Source organism: Lepisma saccharinum, chromosome 15, assembly GCF_977018435.1.
Source record: "Lepisma saccharinum chromosome 15, izLepSacc3.1, whole genome shotgun sequence".
In the NCBI taxonomy this organism is placed as follows: Eukaryota; Metazoa; Arthropoda; class Insecta; order Zygentoma; family Lepismatidae; genus Lepisma; species Lepisma saccharinum.
The window spans coordinates 16,363,750-16,381,837 of record NC_139243.1 but is presented as its reverse complement, the minus strand read 5'-3'; the positions used below and the strand labels follow the sequence as shown (position 1 = coordinate 16,381,837).

The following is an 18,088-nucleotide window of genomic DNA, read 5'->3' as shown; positions in this document are numbered from 1 at the left end:
AGATTCAAGAAGGAAGTTGTGTAACGCAGAGTATTTCTGTTTTCGTTGTAGGCTGTTGCGGCTTCATCGTTGCTGTTTTCTTCTAAGAGAGAGAGATGAATTGTGCGCGTCCGTGGATACGTTTCTGTGTAGATGTGGAGTCCGCTAGTATTGATGGGGAGTTATTAACGAGTGTAGAATGTAGGGAAGGGGATGTGGATATGATGTATGTCCCTCGTAGGACCACCCCAACAGCTCGTTGCAAGGTAGCTGTGAGTACTTCGTCAAAGAAAGGTGGCGGCGGCGGTGGGTATGAAATGTGTGAATCGTTTGTGTTACACAAATATCACCCGTCATATTTTCACTTTAGTTTTCTGACTAGGGATATGTCTGTGATCAGAGATTTGCAGACGAAGGGGGAGGAGTGTGGTCCTCTGTATATCTACGAAGCGAGCGCGATAGGTGAGAAGGGAAAATGTCTTTGTGAGGAGAGAGTAAATGTAAAGTTTGGTCGCCAGCTTTGGTGTATGGATGAATGTAATGTCCAGTATATTGTGGAGAAAGAGGTGCCAACGATGGGGGAAAGAGATGGTGTTGCAGTTCCGTTCGGAAATCGCGTTTCCACTCTGGAAATGTTTCTTCAGGGTAAAATGGAGGGACATGGCGTTGCTAGATATGGTTCGTTTCAAAATATGTACATAGTAAACACGGCAAGGATGGATATGCTGACCGCTGCTGCGGAAACAGCAAATCTGGAAGCATCCTATGTTATGTCGAAAATGTTGGGATTTGCTAGTCTGTTCCACGGGCGCCTTACCGAGCAGCACACATTAGGGGATTTGCTATTGAATACCACACATCCGAACCGTAATCTGGTGAAGCCGATAGCAATGAATCCGGGGGAGGGTTTACCGCTGGACGAATTAATGTACAGTCTCTGGAGGGTGCGAAGACAGATACGTGCCGGAGAGAGACCGCAAAGAAAGAAAGTGCAACTAAGTGAAACATTGTCTAACTGGCTACAGGATCGTGACGAGGTCGACAGAGACAGCGACACAGCCGAGAACGAGTGCAGCGACGCCGGCGAGAGCTACAGTAGACGAAGAAGAAGACGAAGGAAGGAAGAGTTGAAAGTGATAGCGGAAGTAGAAGGAGAGGACGCCCCGCTGCTAGCATCAGAATTGTTCAACGAGTAATACAAGATGGTGAGTACAAATAAATAATAACACTTATATGTCGTTAGTAAAAAATAAAATAAAAAAAGTACTTACGGGGAGGTTCTGTTTGAAGAAGTAAGCGTGTAGATGAAAAGAAGGGGAAATGAAGGATAGAGGGAGAAGGTAGGAAGAAGGGTATAGGTTACTACTGTTGGGGGTAGTAAGGTAGTAGGTCATCAAAATCAGGGACTAGGAGACCGTCAACGGGTTGAAATACGGCCTCCTCTTCCTCCGCCAAGCTGTCCGGGGGTGAGGGGTTGTTTCTAGGAGGTGGAGGGGAGTAGTTGTAGGACGGGTTGGGGGAAGGGGGTGTCGGTGCATGCGGGTGAGGTGTGGGAGGTCTATACTGCCGTCGTTGGGGTTCTTGGGGTTCTAAACGGCAGCCCATGAATAGGTTGACGTCACCCTGAACCAAAGGGTGATCGGGTGGGACGTAATACACGTTCCCCTCCCTTTCTACAACGCATCTGGTCCTCCGTACGACCCGCCCTCCTACTTCAACCGTTTCTATTTCTAGAATTTCCCGGGTGATAATCTGTAAAAAATATAGGTAAATGTAGTAAAAAAGAAGTAGGAAATATGTTTTGTATTTACAAGTGTGTATTGTTTTCTTTGCAGACATCGCCACCAGTTTTGTTTCCCGGGGACTACTGTCTACCATGCAAAAGAATCCACGTGATGGGAGAAAGGTGTGGTGAGAATGAGATTGACGAGTCTGCGTACTATTTGGAAGCTCTGACAAGGAAAGAAGGAGGGATCGAGAACCTGATCCTAGCATTGGAGACAAAAGCCCAATCAATCGAGAAGGATATTCAAGGACTTGTGGCCCTGTACCAGACTATGCAGTTACTACAGAAGTCGTGTCCCAAAATAGAAATGTTTTTTGCAAGAGTTGTGAACGAGGAACCTATAAGGTCCTACTATACAATGCGAAGTGCGTATGATTTGTATAAACTATTCAAGAAGCAGAACTTCGCGGGAGCAGATAAGTCTCTCACCGCTAAATACAGAATGTAGTTATTCTCTAAGGATATTCAGAACTGGTGGCCCTGCCCCCCAAAATAGAAGTGTTTTTTGTTTTTGTTTGCTGAACCCATAAGGTCCTACTACACTATTACAGAATGTAGCAAATCGAGAGAGGGGGACTATAAAGTCGTGCCCCGAAATAGAAGTGTTTTATTTCTTTTCATTTTCTTGCAAGTGTGTGTGTGTGTGGAGAACCCATAAGGTCCTACTACACTAAGTGAAGTGCGTATGATATGTATAAGTACCGTAGAATGTAGAACGTGTGTGCAAAACTAAATAAAGAAAAGATTTTTCCCTGAACGCTGTGCGTGTTTGTTTGTTTACCTCAAACTAGAGTTTGAATAGCTGTGTATATGTACACTATTTTGTTTGGTGAGAAAATTCGCACTGAGTCTATCCATGCTGAGATTCGAATCTATGTCGTTCCCCCCGGCCGGCGTGTGCTAACCACTTCGCCACAAGGGTCGGCAAAACTAACTTATGCGTGTGTAAAGAGAAGATTCGAATCCAGGTCGTTTTCCCCCTCTGGCGTATGCTAACCACTTCGCCACAGGGGTCGGCGGCAAAACTAACTTATGCGTGTGTAAGGAGAAGATTCGAATCCAGGTCGTCTCCCCGGCTGGCATGTGCTAACCACTCCGCCACAAGGTTCGGCAAAACTAACGTATTTGTGTGACACCTACTGAGGCGTCCGACTCTAACCACTTCGCCATAAGGGTCGGCGCTAACACAAGTGTGTATATATATATGCTACGAGTGTCGAACCAAGGATGAGAGAGATAGAGAAAAAAAGAGAGAGGAATGGTACTTACGAGGGAAACCACATCGGGCGAATGTTGATGCTGCATCTTGATAATACTAAAACTTTTCACGCACACGTTTTAAAAGTACAAATGAGGCAAAGAATAGCGTATGCCGTCCTTTTATGCATTTAAAGATCTCTGCAAGAGGTTCATTTATCGTGGAGGGCATCTCCCCCAAATCGGCAACCGGCAGCAGGAACGTGTGGGGTGAGCAAAAACAATTCGCACGTGTGGCGAAAACCCGACAGTGTTGCAGCCCTAGGTAAAGAACACCAGATGTAGTTTTTCCCTCAGCGCGGGAGAAATGACTTTCAGCGGCGGCGGTGTCGATGACTAGGCCAGCTGTCGCTCGGGAGGAGTGGGGGAGCGACAGCGCTGCTACCCGCCAGATGTCGTGTTTTTCCTCTCCTTCGAGCCATTTCGCTCTTTCGCAAAGCAAGCCGGTGGGTCGACCACCTCGTGGATGTGTAGTGGTTAGCGCAGAGAGTCCGACCTGGTAGGAAAGAGAGAGAGAGAGAGAGAGAGAGAGAGAGAGAGGCGTCGGAGCCATATCTCTCGCTCTTTCTTCTCTCCAGTCGACCTAGTCTACTATGCTACGGCTAGGAGAGAAAGAGAGAGAGAGAGAGAGGCAGGCGTCTGAGCCATCTCTCTCGCTCTTTCTCTCTCTCCAGTCGACCTCCTAGTCTACTATGCTACGGTTAGGAGAGAGAGAGAGAGAGAGAGAGAATCACGCAAAGTGGCGTCCAATGGCGCCATTGGACGGCCTTTGGCCGCCGCGCGCGCAGGGGGGTTCCCTCGCTTTCGCTCTCTCCGTGCTTCTGGAAGGGATGCGTTGAAATGAAACACAACGGACGTATGTGAACAAATCATTTTATTTGGTTAAAAACACACAAAAGCATACAAAATAAGAAATCATCATCAGCAGCAGTATTAGTAGTAGTAGTAGTGGTAGTAGGCACGTTCTGCATCACCATCGACATAAGTAGTTAAGGGGTGCCACAAGTAGTAGTAGTGGTAGAAGGCATGTTCTGCATCACCATCGACATAAGTAGTTAAGGGGTGTCCATGTCGTCAGTAGTAGTAGGTGTTGGTAGGTTCTGTCACTGCGCATGCCAACGTCGGAAGTAAGCCTTCATGATGGGATGATACAGCTCCAGAAATTCTTCCCATTGTGCGGCACTCATCACAACGCTTCCGTGCTCGTCCTGGAGGATCACCACAAAGTCACTCATGCAGTCTTTGACGATCACTCGGAACGTGGAGGTGATGACGAACTTGACGCTTCTGCGACGAGAACAATCCAGATGACGTTCGTGGAAAAGATGCAATATCGGTGACAGAGTCTTCACGAGCTCGATGTACTTGTCCGTGTCGAGGATCACCGTGGACTCATCCTTGCGAAAGACGACCGAAGTGGCATCCTGTTTGTCCACCACGGACACTTCCAGGCTCTCGTCAACGGCGAAAACGACCTTCTCCATGCTGCTGCAGTCACACACTGGGCGACGAACTTCTAGATTTCACTATATTTATGGTTTCTGCAGCTGCGCACGCACGATGCGCAGAAGGTCGTTGTGGAAACGTTGAAGTATGGAGCGACGTGGAGGGGGAGGGGGAAGTACCCTGGTTAGCTTGTCGTCCTCGGCGTGCCGTTGCACGCAAGCTGAGACATGTTCGTGGAGATGCTCGTAGAAGGTCATGTATGCCGACAGAAGTCGTCTGATGCTCAGATAACGGTAGAATTCAGCTTCGTTCCAGTGGATCTTCCTATCACCCACGATCAGCATGAGATGGTGTTTGGAGAACAACGTCATGGTACCGATGGCCATACACTTCTCCTGATCTGCAACCTCGCCTTCTTCTTCTTCTTCTTCACCGGCGGCGATGTCCGGTTTCAGGTCGAAGCTGTACCTCTCGCCCGTCTTGAAGTATCGCGCCATAGGGGCGGGATCGAGCGCTAGGAATTTTCGGAACACGTTCCACTCGACGGCGATGTCCAGATGGTGAGATCGAAGGAACACGCAAGGAACGCATCCTGCTTCCCTGCCGCCGCCGCCGAAAACACGTCGATATCCGATCAGGATGCATTTGGTGTGCGACGGAGTGAGATACTCGATGCTGGGTAGGAGGAACAGACCGTCTCCACCGTCGGAACGTACTCTGCTGCTCTTTTTGGTCCCTTGGATGTAGGCGAAATCGTTGTCTTCTTCTTCTTCTGGTGCTCTCCCCCTGCTGTCGCCGCTCTCCGTCGCCGCCGCCGCCGCTGTCAGCATTGCTGAACCTCTTCTTCGCACTTCCGCCTCCGACATCCTCCCTCTCCGCTCGACTCTCTGCCACATCCACGTCTCGCTCTCTGTACTTATGTGACTGCCGCTCCCGCCGCCAGCGCCGCCGCCGCCGCCGCCACGTCATCGATGGGGTTGCGTCACCAGACTCACTGCTCGACGACGACGACGACATCTGCTGCTACTGAAACAACAAGGAGGGGGAGGGTGAGACAGATCTGTTTTTGTTACCAATTGTTGTTCATGATGATACGTCTGTCGTTTGTAATTTCCACCAATGCGTCGCGGAGCAGGTACTCGATGTTCGGAGGGTGGGAACGTGATGTGGTTTGGAAATCGTTGTCTTTTTCTTCTGGTGCTTTCCCGCTCTCTACCACAGCCACCTTCTGCTCCATCATAGCTGAACCTCTTCCTCTTCTTCGCACGTCCGTCTCCGACATCCTCCGCTCGACTCTCTGCCACATCCACGTCTCGCTCTCTGTACTTATGGAACTCGCTGTTCGACGTCATTTCCTGCTGCTGCTGCTGCAACAACAAGGAGGAGGGGTGCGTTTGTGGCTGTTGTACCGTGGGCGGCAGATCTGGTTGCAACGTGTCTGCAGTGGCGACGCTCTGCAGGGTGATCGGAAATAGCGGTTAAACAGGCGCACTACTTCCCGATCATTTTGCGTGAAACAATCGGTGAAATGCGAGTAAAACGGATATTCCGACGTTGACAGACATGCATGATGCAGGTACACGCAACAGTACTGTCCGCACACCGTGCTGAGGAAGCCCTGCAGTTGTCGAGAGTTGCTCCCCCACCGGATGCAATTGCGATCCAAAAAGCGACGAAAGGAGGGTCGGATAGGTTCGATCCCGTAGGAATCAAAGTACCGTCCGTAACCCTGGGCGTCCACGTGTATGGCGACCCAATGTTGACCCTCTTTGCCGTATGGGTCGGTGTTGGCCACGAACACTGCAGGTTTCTTCACGACGACGACGTCGGCCAACATGTCGCTCGGATACACCCCTTGGAAAGCAGCCCGGGTTGCGTGGTTTCCAGCGAGGGCATCATGGATCTGGGTCGTGTTCATCGTCCAAATAGTTCACATGTGGGCAGTGAACACTGTTTTATAATTCTTCTTCTTCTCAGCGATCTTTGGTGGACTACCCGTCGTGGTTAAAGATGACACGTCTGTCTTTTGTAATTTCCACCGATGCGTCGTAGAGCAGGTAGATCAGACACGTCATCGCCCTGCTGAGAGGGTTCTTGAATCGTGCCTCGATGCGGAGTTCACCCTTTTCCGGAAGACTTCTACAGCTGTTGTCGTCGGCGAGATCCGGTGTCAGTAGGTAACACAGCATAAAGTAACCGTTTGCAAACATCTCCCTGGTGATCATATGACCTTTGTCGGAGTGATGGATGTTCGTCCCAGTGAAGAGTGTCTCGTAGCCTCGGGTGATCGCTCCACGCTCGAAATCCATTTCCAACGGTGCAGTCTGAACGAGCTGTTCTCTGACGTAGAGTGCAAAGTAGTTGAGGGACTCCGGCGTCAGGTGGAACGGGTTCGTGTTGGGAGTCCCCACGAACGCGTTGTTGGGCACCATTGTGAAGAGCAGGAAGGTCGGTATCGTTCCGTTGGTGATGTTGTTCAATGTCAGCGACTTTCCGCCCGAAGGTACAGTGAAGGTTTTCAGCTCCGAACGCTTGAAGAAGTATTTTGCGTTGCTCTTCTGTAACGCCATGCTGTGCGCCACCAGGAACGATGGGCTGATCGTGAAGTGGTTCACGTAGAGAGCTGCTTTCAGGATCTGGATTGTCACCGGCGAGGTCGCACCTTCTCCCCAAATGTAGAATTCATTCTTCGCCTTGGTCAGCACCACCTTCATGTCCACGTCATTCAGAAGGTACCGCTCCTGATTGAAAAAGTCCACGTTGAGTCTCGAAATCAGTTCCACCTCATTCTGGATTTCGCTCGTGTCGGCATCGTTGGCGCTCCCACCTTGGAACAATTCCCAACGCTTCTTGAATCCTTCGTTGGTGGTCGTGTTGGGTTCGTTATTTGTGTCCAGGTAGAAACCACTCGACGTAAGGTGAGTGTGCAGAGCATCCTTTCCAAAGTTGACCACGTTGGTGAGATACGACTTATAGGGGTAATTGGTGCTAGAACCTGTCACCAACGTGTTGTTCAGGTAGACGCTAATTTGACTGAAGAGCGAGTGTTCCACATTGTTCACCACACCCCACTTCTTTGTTTCGGCTGCGTTGTATGTCAACAACGTTCCATCCGGTTTAGTCATCCGACACGTAACACCAAGACGTGTTGTTGGCAACCATCTGTAGGAATTGCTTGGTCCCTTGCTGAGAAACTGATAAACGGTCGCATTGTCCATCGACGAGATGGGGTGACATATTTCCTGGAAGTTTCCTGTAATCGCCGTCTGGAGACATGGTTCCTCGAATATATCCATTTCCGGTAACATTCCCTCCATGGTCATTGCGCTCGCTCGCTCGCGAGATCCACGTCGGGTAGCACAAACCCTTCGACTGGAATCTTCGTCTTGGTTTCAGTGCCTTTATAACGTTCTAGTCTCTCCCTATACTAGGGTGCGGAGAATAGGTCCGTGAAGGTTCTTCGGTTGTGGCCGCGACGACGACGACGACGGTGCACTACGGTGGCTGTCCTTCGCTTCCTCGTCGTTGACGTCTTCCTTTTTGTGTTGCGTGCTGTTCTTCTTCTTCTTCTTGGTCCGACCAACCTCGTCGTCGTCGTCGTCTTTCGTGCTCGTTTGCGTGGTCTGTTCAACCGCCTTCGTTTGATGCCCGAACCTGTCATCTGCTTCACTTTCGCCTCAGCCTTGTTCTGTAGATTTGTCCTGGACTCGTGCAGACGCTTCCGTACAATGTCGCGGACTGGTCCTTGCGACGTGGCGACATCTCCTAATATATTTGCTCCGGTCCGCAACGCTTCCTTACCCAACGCTTTAGCACCAGACACCACCAGCGGTTTCACCGTGCGGAACAACCAGGGGAAAAAAGAACCTAATATGCCGTGTCCACGTTGGTACCTTCTTCCCTGGTAGTACGGTCCCACACCGCGACCGGTTTGAGCCTGGAAGGTATAGTAATCGACGATCGAATTGGTCATCGTGACGGACTTTCTCCGAATGTCCATCTCTACTAACGTCTCGATCTTTTAAGGATCTCTCTGCTGCCACCTTTGTCGAAAGTGTAGCACCACTAGGGATGGTATGTTGTTGGCGTGAAAAGGTAAGGGTTCGTTTTTATCGTTCCGGAACTCGATGTCGATGGTTTCGAAGGTGTATTTGTCGAGCGGGTGATAGTACACTCTGTCAAACTTGTGATGTGCCACGGTGCGGTTACCCAACATCGAAAAATCCTGGGAAATCACTCGCAACAGGCGGGACCTGACGTCGCCGGTGAATTGGTGCTCGATAATGTCGCAATACACAAAGACCAGCTGGCTGTTGAATGGTGTGACCGTGGGTGGGACACCGTGAAAGACGGATCTACCATCTTGATCCACCTTGTCGAGGTTGTATCTCAGGGCACTCGCGGTATTGATCATGTCGTTCTTTGTACCTTCCGCATCCCCCTTGTCCGGGAGGAGATTGTGAATGTTGGCCAACAGTTCGGTCGGGGAGGTGTACAGTTGCGGTGGTAGTTCCAGGATTTGATCGTGAAGACCGATCTTGATTGTGTTTCTTGTGGAGAGTACCTTCACGTTGTACGGGTAATTGTAAGACTTTCCACCTCCGCCGCCGCCGCCGTCGCCACTTTCATTCATCTTCCTTTTCTTGTGATCCGGTGGAGGCACGCGTATCACGTTAGGGTCATCTTCCTTGGTCTTCTTCTCCTCACCACCACCACTATCATCTAATTTTCGTGACACTGATCCACGTCCTACGTTCGAGTCTTCCTCCTCCTCAGGGGTGGGTATCAGCGTTTCTCCTGGAATCGGTAACGTCATGCCATAGTAGAGGTTGGCGTCATCTCTCTTTTCTCGTTCTCCACGCAATTTTTTTCTTCTCCTTTCGTCATCCTCTTCGTCTTTGTGCACACCTTTCCCAAAGATTGCCTCTATGTTGCTGATGAAATCGTCGATGTAGGATCGCATCTTCTCGCGAGGTTCGTGTTTCAGCGCATCGAACATCATCATCGTGAGCTCCGCCACGTGGTCGTACTGCATGACAGGGAACTTCAAGAGTAGAGTCTCGTCCAAACGAACTACGTTGTCGAAATACAATGGGTAGAGAACCTCGGACAGACCCACTTCCCACCCCGGACCCAACTCTACGGGTTCCGGTAGTTTGGTCGTGTACCGGGCGATAGTGTTTCCGGGAAAATAATCCATTGAACTGTTGGACGGTAGGAACATCATAAATTCGTCGGACTCCATGGTTCTTGTTCTACCTCGTTCGCCGAATGTCCTCTTCGCCTACCCAGGAGGAAAATGACATGGGGTAGCCGAGCCACTTGACTTTATATTCGCGTTTCCCGTTACGAGTGCGACGTTGAAGGATCCGTTCGATACGATACTCTTTGTCTTCGGGAACAATGATCTTCTGTAGTTCCTCAGCGTAAAAGGAACCCTCCAACACGTTTCCCTGTAGGTCCTCGACCAGATACACCGGTACAGGGTGGTGTTGTGTCGTTCGGTGAACCTTGAAGTGTTCACGCGACCAATTCGGTACGTACCCCTTTTCGAAGGGGAGTTTCAACTTGCTCACGCGAACCATATCGCCCACTCGGAGATTTGTATTTGTTTTTGTAGCTTGCTGCATACCTCTCTCTCCTTTCGTCAGGTTTTTCCACACCGTGTATATGTTACCTTCGTTCACATCCGCCGGCTTCATGCCTACACTTCTGTGGTACGAGTGGTTGTACCCTTCCACGAGTTTCGGAAGAACGTCGGTGTACTTGTATGTACCGCGAGCTGTGAAGTACTTCCACATTCGAGTCTTTAACGTTCTGTTAAATCGCTCCACTACGCTCGCTTTCATGTCCGTGTTTCTGGGTATCCGATGTTCTATCCCTTTCTCTTTCAGCAGTTTCTGGAAATGCGTGTTTTTAAATTCGGAACCTGCATCCGTCTGTAGAACCAAAGGTTTACGACCCTCCTCCTTCCGCAGTATGGCGGCGAACCCTCGTGTCACCTCCGGACCTGTTTTGTTTTTCAACGCCACGGCGGACGCGCGTTTTGAAAACACATCGATCACAGTCAACAGATACCTCCAACCACGATTGTACCTTTGAAGGTTTTGCATGTCGTTGAGATCCGCCTCCCATAGGTCGTCCATGTTTGTCACGTTGTACCTACTTCTGGGGTAATGGATGCGTTTCGGTCGGTGCACGGTGTACGTATCCTGTTGTTGGAGCCACTCCCGCACCTTCTTCTTCGGGATCCGTCTCCCTGTCGCCTCCCAGAGTTTCTCCGTCGTCGTGAAGGACTCCCCCTTCTCGGGAGCGTAGTAGACGTCGTGAAGCGTCTTGTTCACATCCTCAGCGGCTCCCATGCTACGTGTTTCGACCAAGGTCTCTTTGTTCCTACGGGTCGTCTTCGTAGTCGAAGTTTGATAGGTGTTCTCTCTTCTCTTTTCTTCTTCTTAATTCTCCGTTTCTCCTCCTCCTCTTCTTCTTCTTCCGTTGATTCAAACTCCTCCCCCGCTTTCGGCCAAGACCACCGTTCCGTCTGTGCGAATGGAAACTGTCTCGGTGGCGTCTCGATCTTTTTATCTTCTTCTCGTTTCACCTTTGCTGGCGTCGCGCTGTCTCCACCACCATCACCTTCCACCACAACAGGTATGCTCACCGGTACCTCCCCTCTCCGAATCACGCGCAGATACTTGTCCAAGGTCTGTCGATACAGTGACCACTTTTGGTGATCGTCCATGATTTTAGAGCGAAGGATTTTTTGCATCTCCTGATCGAGATCCGACAGTTGCGCATTCAGGTCGTTGCCTTTTAACTTGTCGAACTCATCCGGGGTCATCATGATCAGTTTTCTGTACTGTGTCGACGACGCCATGTCTCTCTCACCGATTCAGGAGTGTTCCCAGCAGACCGCTAATCACGCTGCCCAACAGCACAGGAAGGAATCCTCCTTTTTGCACAAGAAGACGTTTTCGATGCCGCAGCGGCACCTTCTTGCTGGCGAGTTTCCGCAACACGTTTTTGTACTGTCTCAACTTGCGCTTGACCACCTTCGTAACGGGTACGTTCTTGTTCAACACGTTCAGGCAACACTCGGACAGGGCGTTCACCAGTTTCGGATCCGCCTCCTTGAGGATGGCCTTGCGAATCCGTGGGTTCGACGTTCGGAGAGTATGTAAAAGCGCTTTATTGGAGCGTATATATTTGCTCATCTCGGTCGTACGACAGACATCGATCGGGGTCGGGAACGTGAACCGCACAGTACCTGTATCTTTCTGGGAACAGCTCCGAACGTATACGTAGAGGCTCCGGTGTGTCCTGCGTGAAGTCCAGGAAACAATAACTGTATGGTTTTCGGGTGATATCGTTAAATACCTTTTCGAAGCATCGCCACTTGGAAGGGTATATTTGTCGCGCCAACGTCGACACCTGCAGATGGTCCCTCGGGTTCTTGAAGATCACCATGTAGTTAGCGTTTAGGGCGATATCTCGCGATTGGGAACCTTTAGGAAATAAATTCTGAGTCAAAAGAATGACGCTGATTCGGTCGTGATGAGACATTTTGGTGAACAGGTCGGACACCTCGTGCGCGCTGTAGGCGTCGTTCATAAGGTCGTCCAGGATCACCAGACATGGAGGGTTGGACCTCAAATCGTCGTAATTCGGCATACCGTTATGTTGTTCCACCCCTTCCACTTTGGGAGGTGCGAAGTTGATCCCGTGCACCACACAATCCTCTTGAATCCTCCTCCATCGATAAGTTCACCTCTATTTCGCAACAGGTTCAACACAAAAGTCGACTTGCCGCAACCACTAGGACCAGCCACGATGCATCGGAACGGTTGTTTCCATTGGAGAACCATCGCAATGACTGTGTCTTTCACCGCATTTCCGCCGTTTTTCTATTCCTCCTCATCCTCCTGGACGCTACGGTAGCCGTATGGTAGGGTGTCCAACGTGGAATCTCTTATCCGTCGTTTTGTATTCACCACCTGATATGTTTTTTCCTGAGGTTCTGTCACTAGCACGAAACGTCGTTTTCTCGCAATCCGTCTGGGGTATTGGATGACCATCTTCTTTTTCTCGTTCATGTGCAGCACAAAATCTTTCACCACATCAAAGTTCAATTTCGAACTCGCGGCGTGGTCCAACGTGATACCCTTCATTTTTACCACGTGGAACTCCTTTCCCTTTGTTGGGGACCACACCTTCAGAGCGTAATTCTTCGGACCGCCGGACACAAACTCCCTAATGTAGGCACCTTCGCCGAATTCCGACATTTCGTCCGTCAAATCTCCCAGGTGGTCGCCCAACCGTAGTTTCCCGCGTGATCGTCTGGTCTCGCGAAATATCACGCTGTCCGTGTCGCAGTACAATATATCTTCCCCCACAGCGTCCAACAGCTTGTACAGACGGATCCTGGCGAAGGTTGTCGTGTACGCACCTATTGCGACGTTTACTTTGCTGTTTTGAGGTGCACACTCATTCAGGTAGTCCCAACTCACAATCACCGTGTCATCGTTGACAAACAACACCTGCTTCACGTTGACACCGGGTTCCGTCAACTTTTCAAAGAGATCCCTGGGTTCTCGTATGATCGACGTCTGTGGTTTGTTACTGTTCTGCGCAAATTTACCCCAAAGCGAGTTCAGGCACAACTTTGCAACAGCACGCAGTCCTGGATTCTTGTCGATACGCTCCTTACGTAACTCGATCCCTTCGTGCTCTTTGTAGGTACCAATATACTCCTCCTTCTTCTCATCGTCCGTGCACCACGCTGGCCAACCACTACTCTCCTGTTTGATTTGCAGAAACGTGTTCACGTACTGAGCGAACAAACCCCCCTCACCTGTCGTCGGGTCGTAGACGCTCACTTCGTACCTCCACACTTCGTACACATCCTGAATCTTGTAGCCCTTCTCGACGGCGAGGCGAACTTCATCCAGCACCCACGTTCCCGTGATTGCTCTCTCCGCATCCGTGTGGTCGCACTCTCCTTCTTGTCGGAGCCCCGTTGCGCAACTCCAACACAACGGAAACAACAGTTTCCCTCCCGTCTTCATAGGCAGCACTGGAATGTATAGGTTCCGCGGCGGAAGCACCCGGAGTTTGGCTATGCCGTCCACTTCCAATACCTCCTTTGGTGTCGGTGCTGATGCACCGAACAGAACCTCTGGGTGTCCCACGGGTGCCTTGGCGAACTTATTCACGGTCGGGTACAGCGATGTGATGTCGTAGTAGCGTATTTTCTCCTCCACCTCCTCGCCGGCGCCAACCACTCCTCGCATTTTAAACACCTCCACCCTACCTCCATACAACGCATCCCTCGCCACCAGCGGAGAACTCCGAAAAAACGGGTGTTCTTCCAGTTCGCGGCTGAGGTCGGGTCGGTCCCGCAGTATCCCGCGGAACGTGCACTCCCACATTTCCACCACAGTATAGCCCAATAGGCGAAAGTTCGATGTCACCCTCTGCGTTCGCTCGTATCGAGCACCCATCGTATCCGTCGGGTCGGATTGGATATTCTTCGACACGGGTCTCGATCGCTCCTTATAGCAGGATGGACATCCGTGAAAATAGCACCCGTGGAACTGGTAGATGGTCCTTGTGGTTTTGTCGTACCCATCCACGGCGATGCCATTCACTGCCACGTGCTCCCTTTCTTTACCGGCATACTCCAACTCTACTTTCTCCGACTTCTCCAGATGCAGCAACCACTTCAGCGCGATCTTGCTCTGATTACTCACATTGCGGTAGCCGTCACGTGGAATCACGCCTATGGTGTTGTCCGAGAGGAAATGTCTTCGGTACGCCAGGGAGCATGCCGACGCTATGGTGAAACAGTCCTGTAGAATGTCCACATTGGCGATGTCCAGGAAATACCGACGCAATTTGAGCACTCCTCTTCGAAGTACTGTGACGTCCTGAATGCAATACTTGCGACACTCGTGGGCGTTATCGTACAACACACACTCCTTCGATGCTCTGTTGTACCACTCGTAGAATTTCTGGCGGTGTTGCGGCGACATGTGGTCCGGATCGAAGAACCGGTCGTTGGGGAAGGGACCCTTGTAGTCGCGATTTCCTTTGGTGTTGAACAGATGCGGATAGAATCCCTTTGTCTCCTCCAAATCGAACGTCTTTGAGAAACTCGACAGGGGCATCTGTAAGTAGTTCAAGGAATCCAGGAATCGCAACTTCTTCCCCACGCTCATAAACAGGATTTTCGTACCGTCCATGATCACCTCGGGAGCTTCCACATCCCTCTTCAGCAAATCGGACAACACAAACATACCGTCGTAGGCTCGGAAATTGTGGGCCACCAACACAATCCTCTTGAAGTAGGGTCGCTCCACGAAGACGTAGTCCATAAACTGTCGCACAGGATCCTCTCCCTCGAAGCAGTGCTGGCGAATACCGCACTGTAAGCAATCTTTCATCATATCTGTGTACTCGATGCATACACTGCACACTTGCTGCACCACACACAAGCACGGTTCGTGTACATATGTCGAAGGTCGACCGACATAGGGTGTGCACTGCGTTGCTTCGAAATCATAAAACATAAACAGGTATCTCTTGCAGCTGATCTCCTCACCACCTCCATTGTCCCTCTGCATGTAGCACAGATGGTTCATCTCGCGTTGTGATTTGCACGTCTTGCAATACCTGAAGCCGCAACGATGCTTTGCACTCTCCGGATGGGTGGCGTCCAACAATTGGTAACATCCCGTGCAGCTACGTATCTGCGTGCACACCGTGCCCCCGCCGTAGCGAGTGCTTAGGTGGTTGTTGTAGCACACATCGCTGTTGAAATTCCTGTTGCATCGTTCGCAATGTACCACATCTTCCTTCTCGCACACGGGCGACGTGTGACACAGATGACACATATTTTTGCACACGTGCCGCAAGTTTCGGGAAAAAGCGTAACACCGTTCGCAGAAATAAGGAATCGAGAACGCAGCCACTGGATTCACAATGACGTCATAGTGGTTGTCTCTCTGATTCAGCAACAGGTATATCGACTTTTTCGCCTGGGGTACCTCCTGGGCGAACAACACATCCGGCTTCTCCAGATCGCTGAACACAAAGATTTTGTACTCACTTCCGAAATAACGCTGGAACGCAGCCAATTCGGCGAGACCTCCCCCCGTCGACTCCAGCGATACCCCGGCCTTTCCACACAACTCCATCGCCGACGACGTCAACACTCTGCGACCACGTACAAATGCTTTGTGGTATTTCCGGAAATACTCAGGATCTGACTCTTTGTCGGCATACATCAGACCGATCACCAGGGCTTTGGCCAGACATATCTTCTCACCTCTGGTCTCGCTCTTCACAGTCACCACACTTCTCTTCACTTTTGCGTATCTCTCGTGCGGTACAAGCTCGCGAGAGTTCAGTTTTTGTCCGTAACCGACAGGCATGCCAATCACGGACACACGCAGCTGTAGAAGATCCGTCGACAAGAACGTGGCGTTCGATTGCAACACCCTGGCGACCACATTCCATAACATATCAGCACCCAGTTGGTCGATTCTCCGTAACGACAAACCAATCGGTCGAACCGACTCGTCAGACTTGTTCTCCAGCACCACGCCCACTTTGTCCGATGGTTTGTGTCGATCCACGATGTGGTTCAGCACAGCGTCCAACCCCTCGTGCACCCAACTCATGGCATCTCCGCTCTCGTCCGGCGACCTGAAGGTAAAGGTCGTCGTAGTGCACGTAGCGTTATACTTTTTCACTCGACGAACATCCATTTCTTTGATGTCCACATACTTCGTATGGGGTGCAATTTCCCGTTCTTCTTCTTTTTCTTCTTCTTCTTCGTCGTCGTCCTCTTCTACCAGAAAATCGCGGTCGCCGCCGGTGTCGTCATCCCTCCTACTGGACGACGTTCCCGCTCCCTCCTGGTTTCCGTCCAAACTACGCACTTCGGACATCAAACGTTCCAGCAAATCAAGACGCCGGCATGGTTCGCCACGACCCATCATTCGGATAATCTCCTGTAGAATCATCCTCTTCCTCTCCGATCCTCCACCTTCTCCCCTTTCATATTGGTCCAAAAGAATATCGCAGGCGCTCACGTATATCTCACCCGATTTCAACAACACCATTGTGTACTGGTTGACCTGTGGTCCTCCCTACCGCAAAAGATGCTCACACCGATCGACGGTCCCTTATATCCTACCCAAACTCCAGGGATCGCGCGCGCATGCGCATCTACAGCTGCAGAGAAAGTCATTCGATCCGCGCATCCGGCCACCTGCGCTCCCCCACAGAGCAAAAAAAAAATTCGATCCGCGCAGCTGGCCGGATGCGCTACCCCACAGAGCAAAAAATTCGATCCTCGCAGATGGCCAGATGCCAAACATTGTACATCAACTGCTCCACTTACCTTGTCCGTGCAGCCACTCGTTCTGCGCGATGCACGTCACCAGCTCCCTCATCAGCGATGGCAACTCAACCAATCGAAGCAAAGTCTCGTAAAACATAAACTCCACTCCCGTCGTATCGCCGTCGTCGTCGTCGTCTCCGCCGGAACCGTCGACTAATCTACGGTGGTCGCGAGTAAAGTGTGCAAACATATGATACATATTTTCCGGCTGTCGGGCGTAGCTAACCCACCTTCGTATCTTTTTCCGCACGCAAACATTACAATCACCATCTACACCACGTCCGCCGCAGACACTATTATGCTCCCTAACACACGGATGAGCCTCGCCGTCTGGGTAACCCTCGAAACAACCAATACAAAACACAGCGTACTCGGGAGTATAACTGGTCATACTGCGGAAAACACAGTACATATCCAAACTGTCGGGTAAACACGTACACGGCGACATCACACAGACGTTATCGTCAAACTCCATTCCCCGTGCCTACTCCGCTTCAATATTCCCCACAAACATACCCCTCAGGAACGGACAGTACGGACTCCAACGCCTGTGCTCTTTCTCTGCACTATCCCCAAACTCCCAATTTCCTATCTCAACACCACAAAACACACACTTTACTACGTCCGGTAACCTATTAAAGTAAAAACCCGTCTTTGCTAGAGATTTCGGATTCATAAACCTAACACCCCACCTCTTAAATGTAGCCAATCGCTATTCAATATACCTGTCTCGTCCGTACGAACAACACCCTCTCGAAGGAAACGACAGAAAACACCCACTCGACCCTCAAAACCTCTACCCATCGACCCCGCACGACTTCTCGCATTCATCTCCTCGCGACAAATGATCAAAAAACCAAACCAAACCACTTAAACATACAAAAAAACAAACAAAAAAACACAATATGCAGCTGCTTCGCACATCTGCTTCTCCTCACCTTACTCTCCCCGTAAAGCCCAAAACAACTCCGGACCGTTGAGCTTCTCATTACGTTCCAACCAACGTACAAGATCCTCCATCAAAACACTGTCCTCGATCATTCTCTGAAGACCACCATACAATTCCATTACTGTTTTGTCGCAACCTCCACATACCTCAACATGCTTTGGCTCGTAATATGCAAATACATGCTCAGCGTTCGACGGATCGCGGAAATAGTCGCACGCGTTTTTCACCTTCCTTCGTATACAGTTCTCACAATTATCGTCGCGACATT

The 18,088-nt window shown here is 50.6% G+C and overlaps 3 protein-coding genes across 3 annotated transcripts; 1 reads left to right on the top strand and 2 right to left on the bottom strand.

Moving 5' to 3' along the window:
* The first annotated feature begins 1,113 nt into the window (after positions 1-1,113).
* LOC145999406 (uncharacterized) lies at positions 1,114-2,289 on the top strand. The gene is made up of 2 exons (XM_083136357.1): positions 1,114-1,184; positions 1,815-2,289. The coding sequence occupies exons 1-2, from the start codon at positions 1,182-1,184 to the stop codon at positions 2,211-2,213; spliced, it is 402 nt and encodes a 133-aa protein (XP_082992483.1). The 5' UTR covers positions 1,114-1,181; the 3' UTR covers positions 2,214-2,289.
* Positions 2,290-6,459: 4,170 nt separating this feature from the next.
* On the bottom strand, positions 6,460-7,791 carry LOC145999135 (uncharacterized protein F54H12.2-like). Its single transcript, XM_083136069.1, has one exon. The coding sequence runs from the start codon at positions 7,789-7,791 to the stop codon at positions 6,460-6,462; it is 1,332 nt and encodes a 443-aa protein (XP_082992195.1).
* A 4,578-nt stretch (positions 7,792-12,369) lies between these two features.
* Positions 12,370-16,590, bottom strand: LOC145999133 (uncharacterized). Its single transcript, XM_083136067.1, has one exon. It carries the CDS (start codon positions 16,588-16,590, stop codon positions 12,370-12,372), a length of 4,221 nt encoding a protein of 1,406 aa, XP_082992193.1.
* Positions 16,591-18,088: the final 1,498 nt, after the last annotated feature.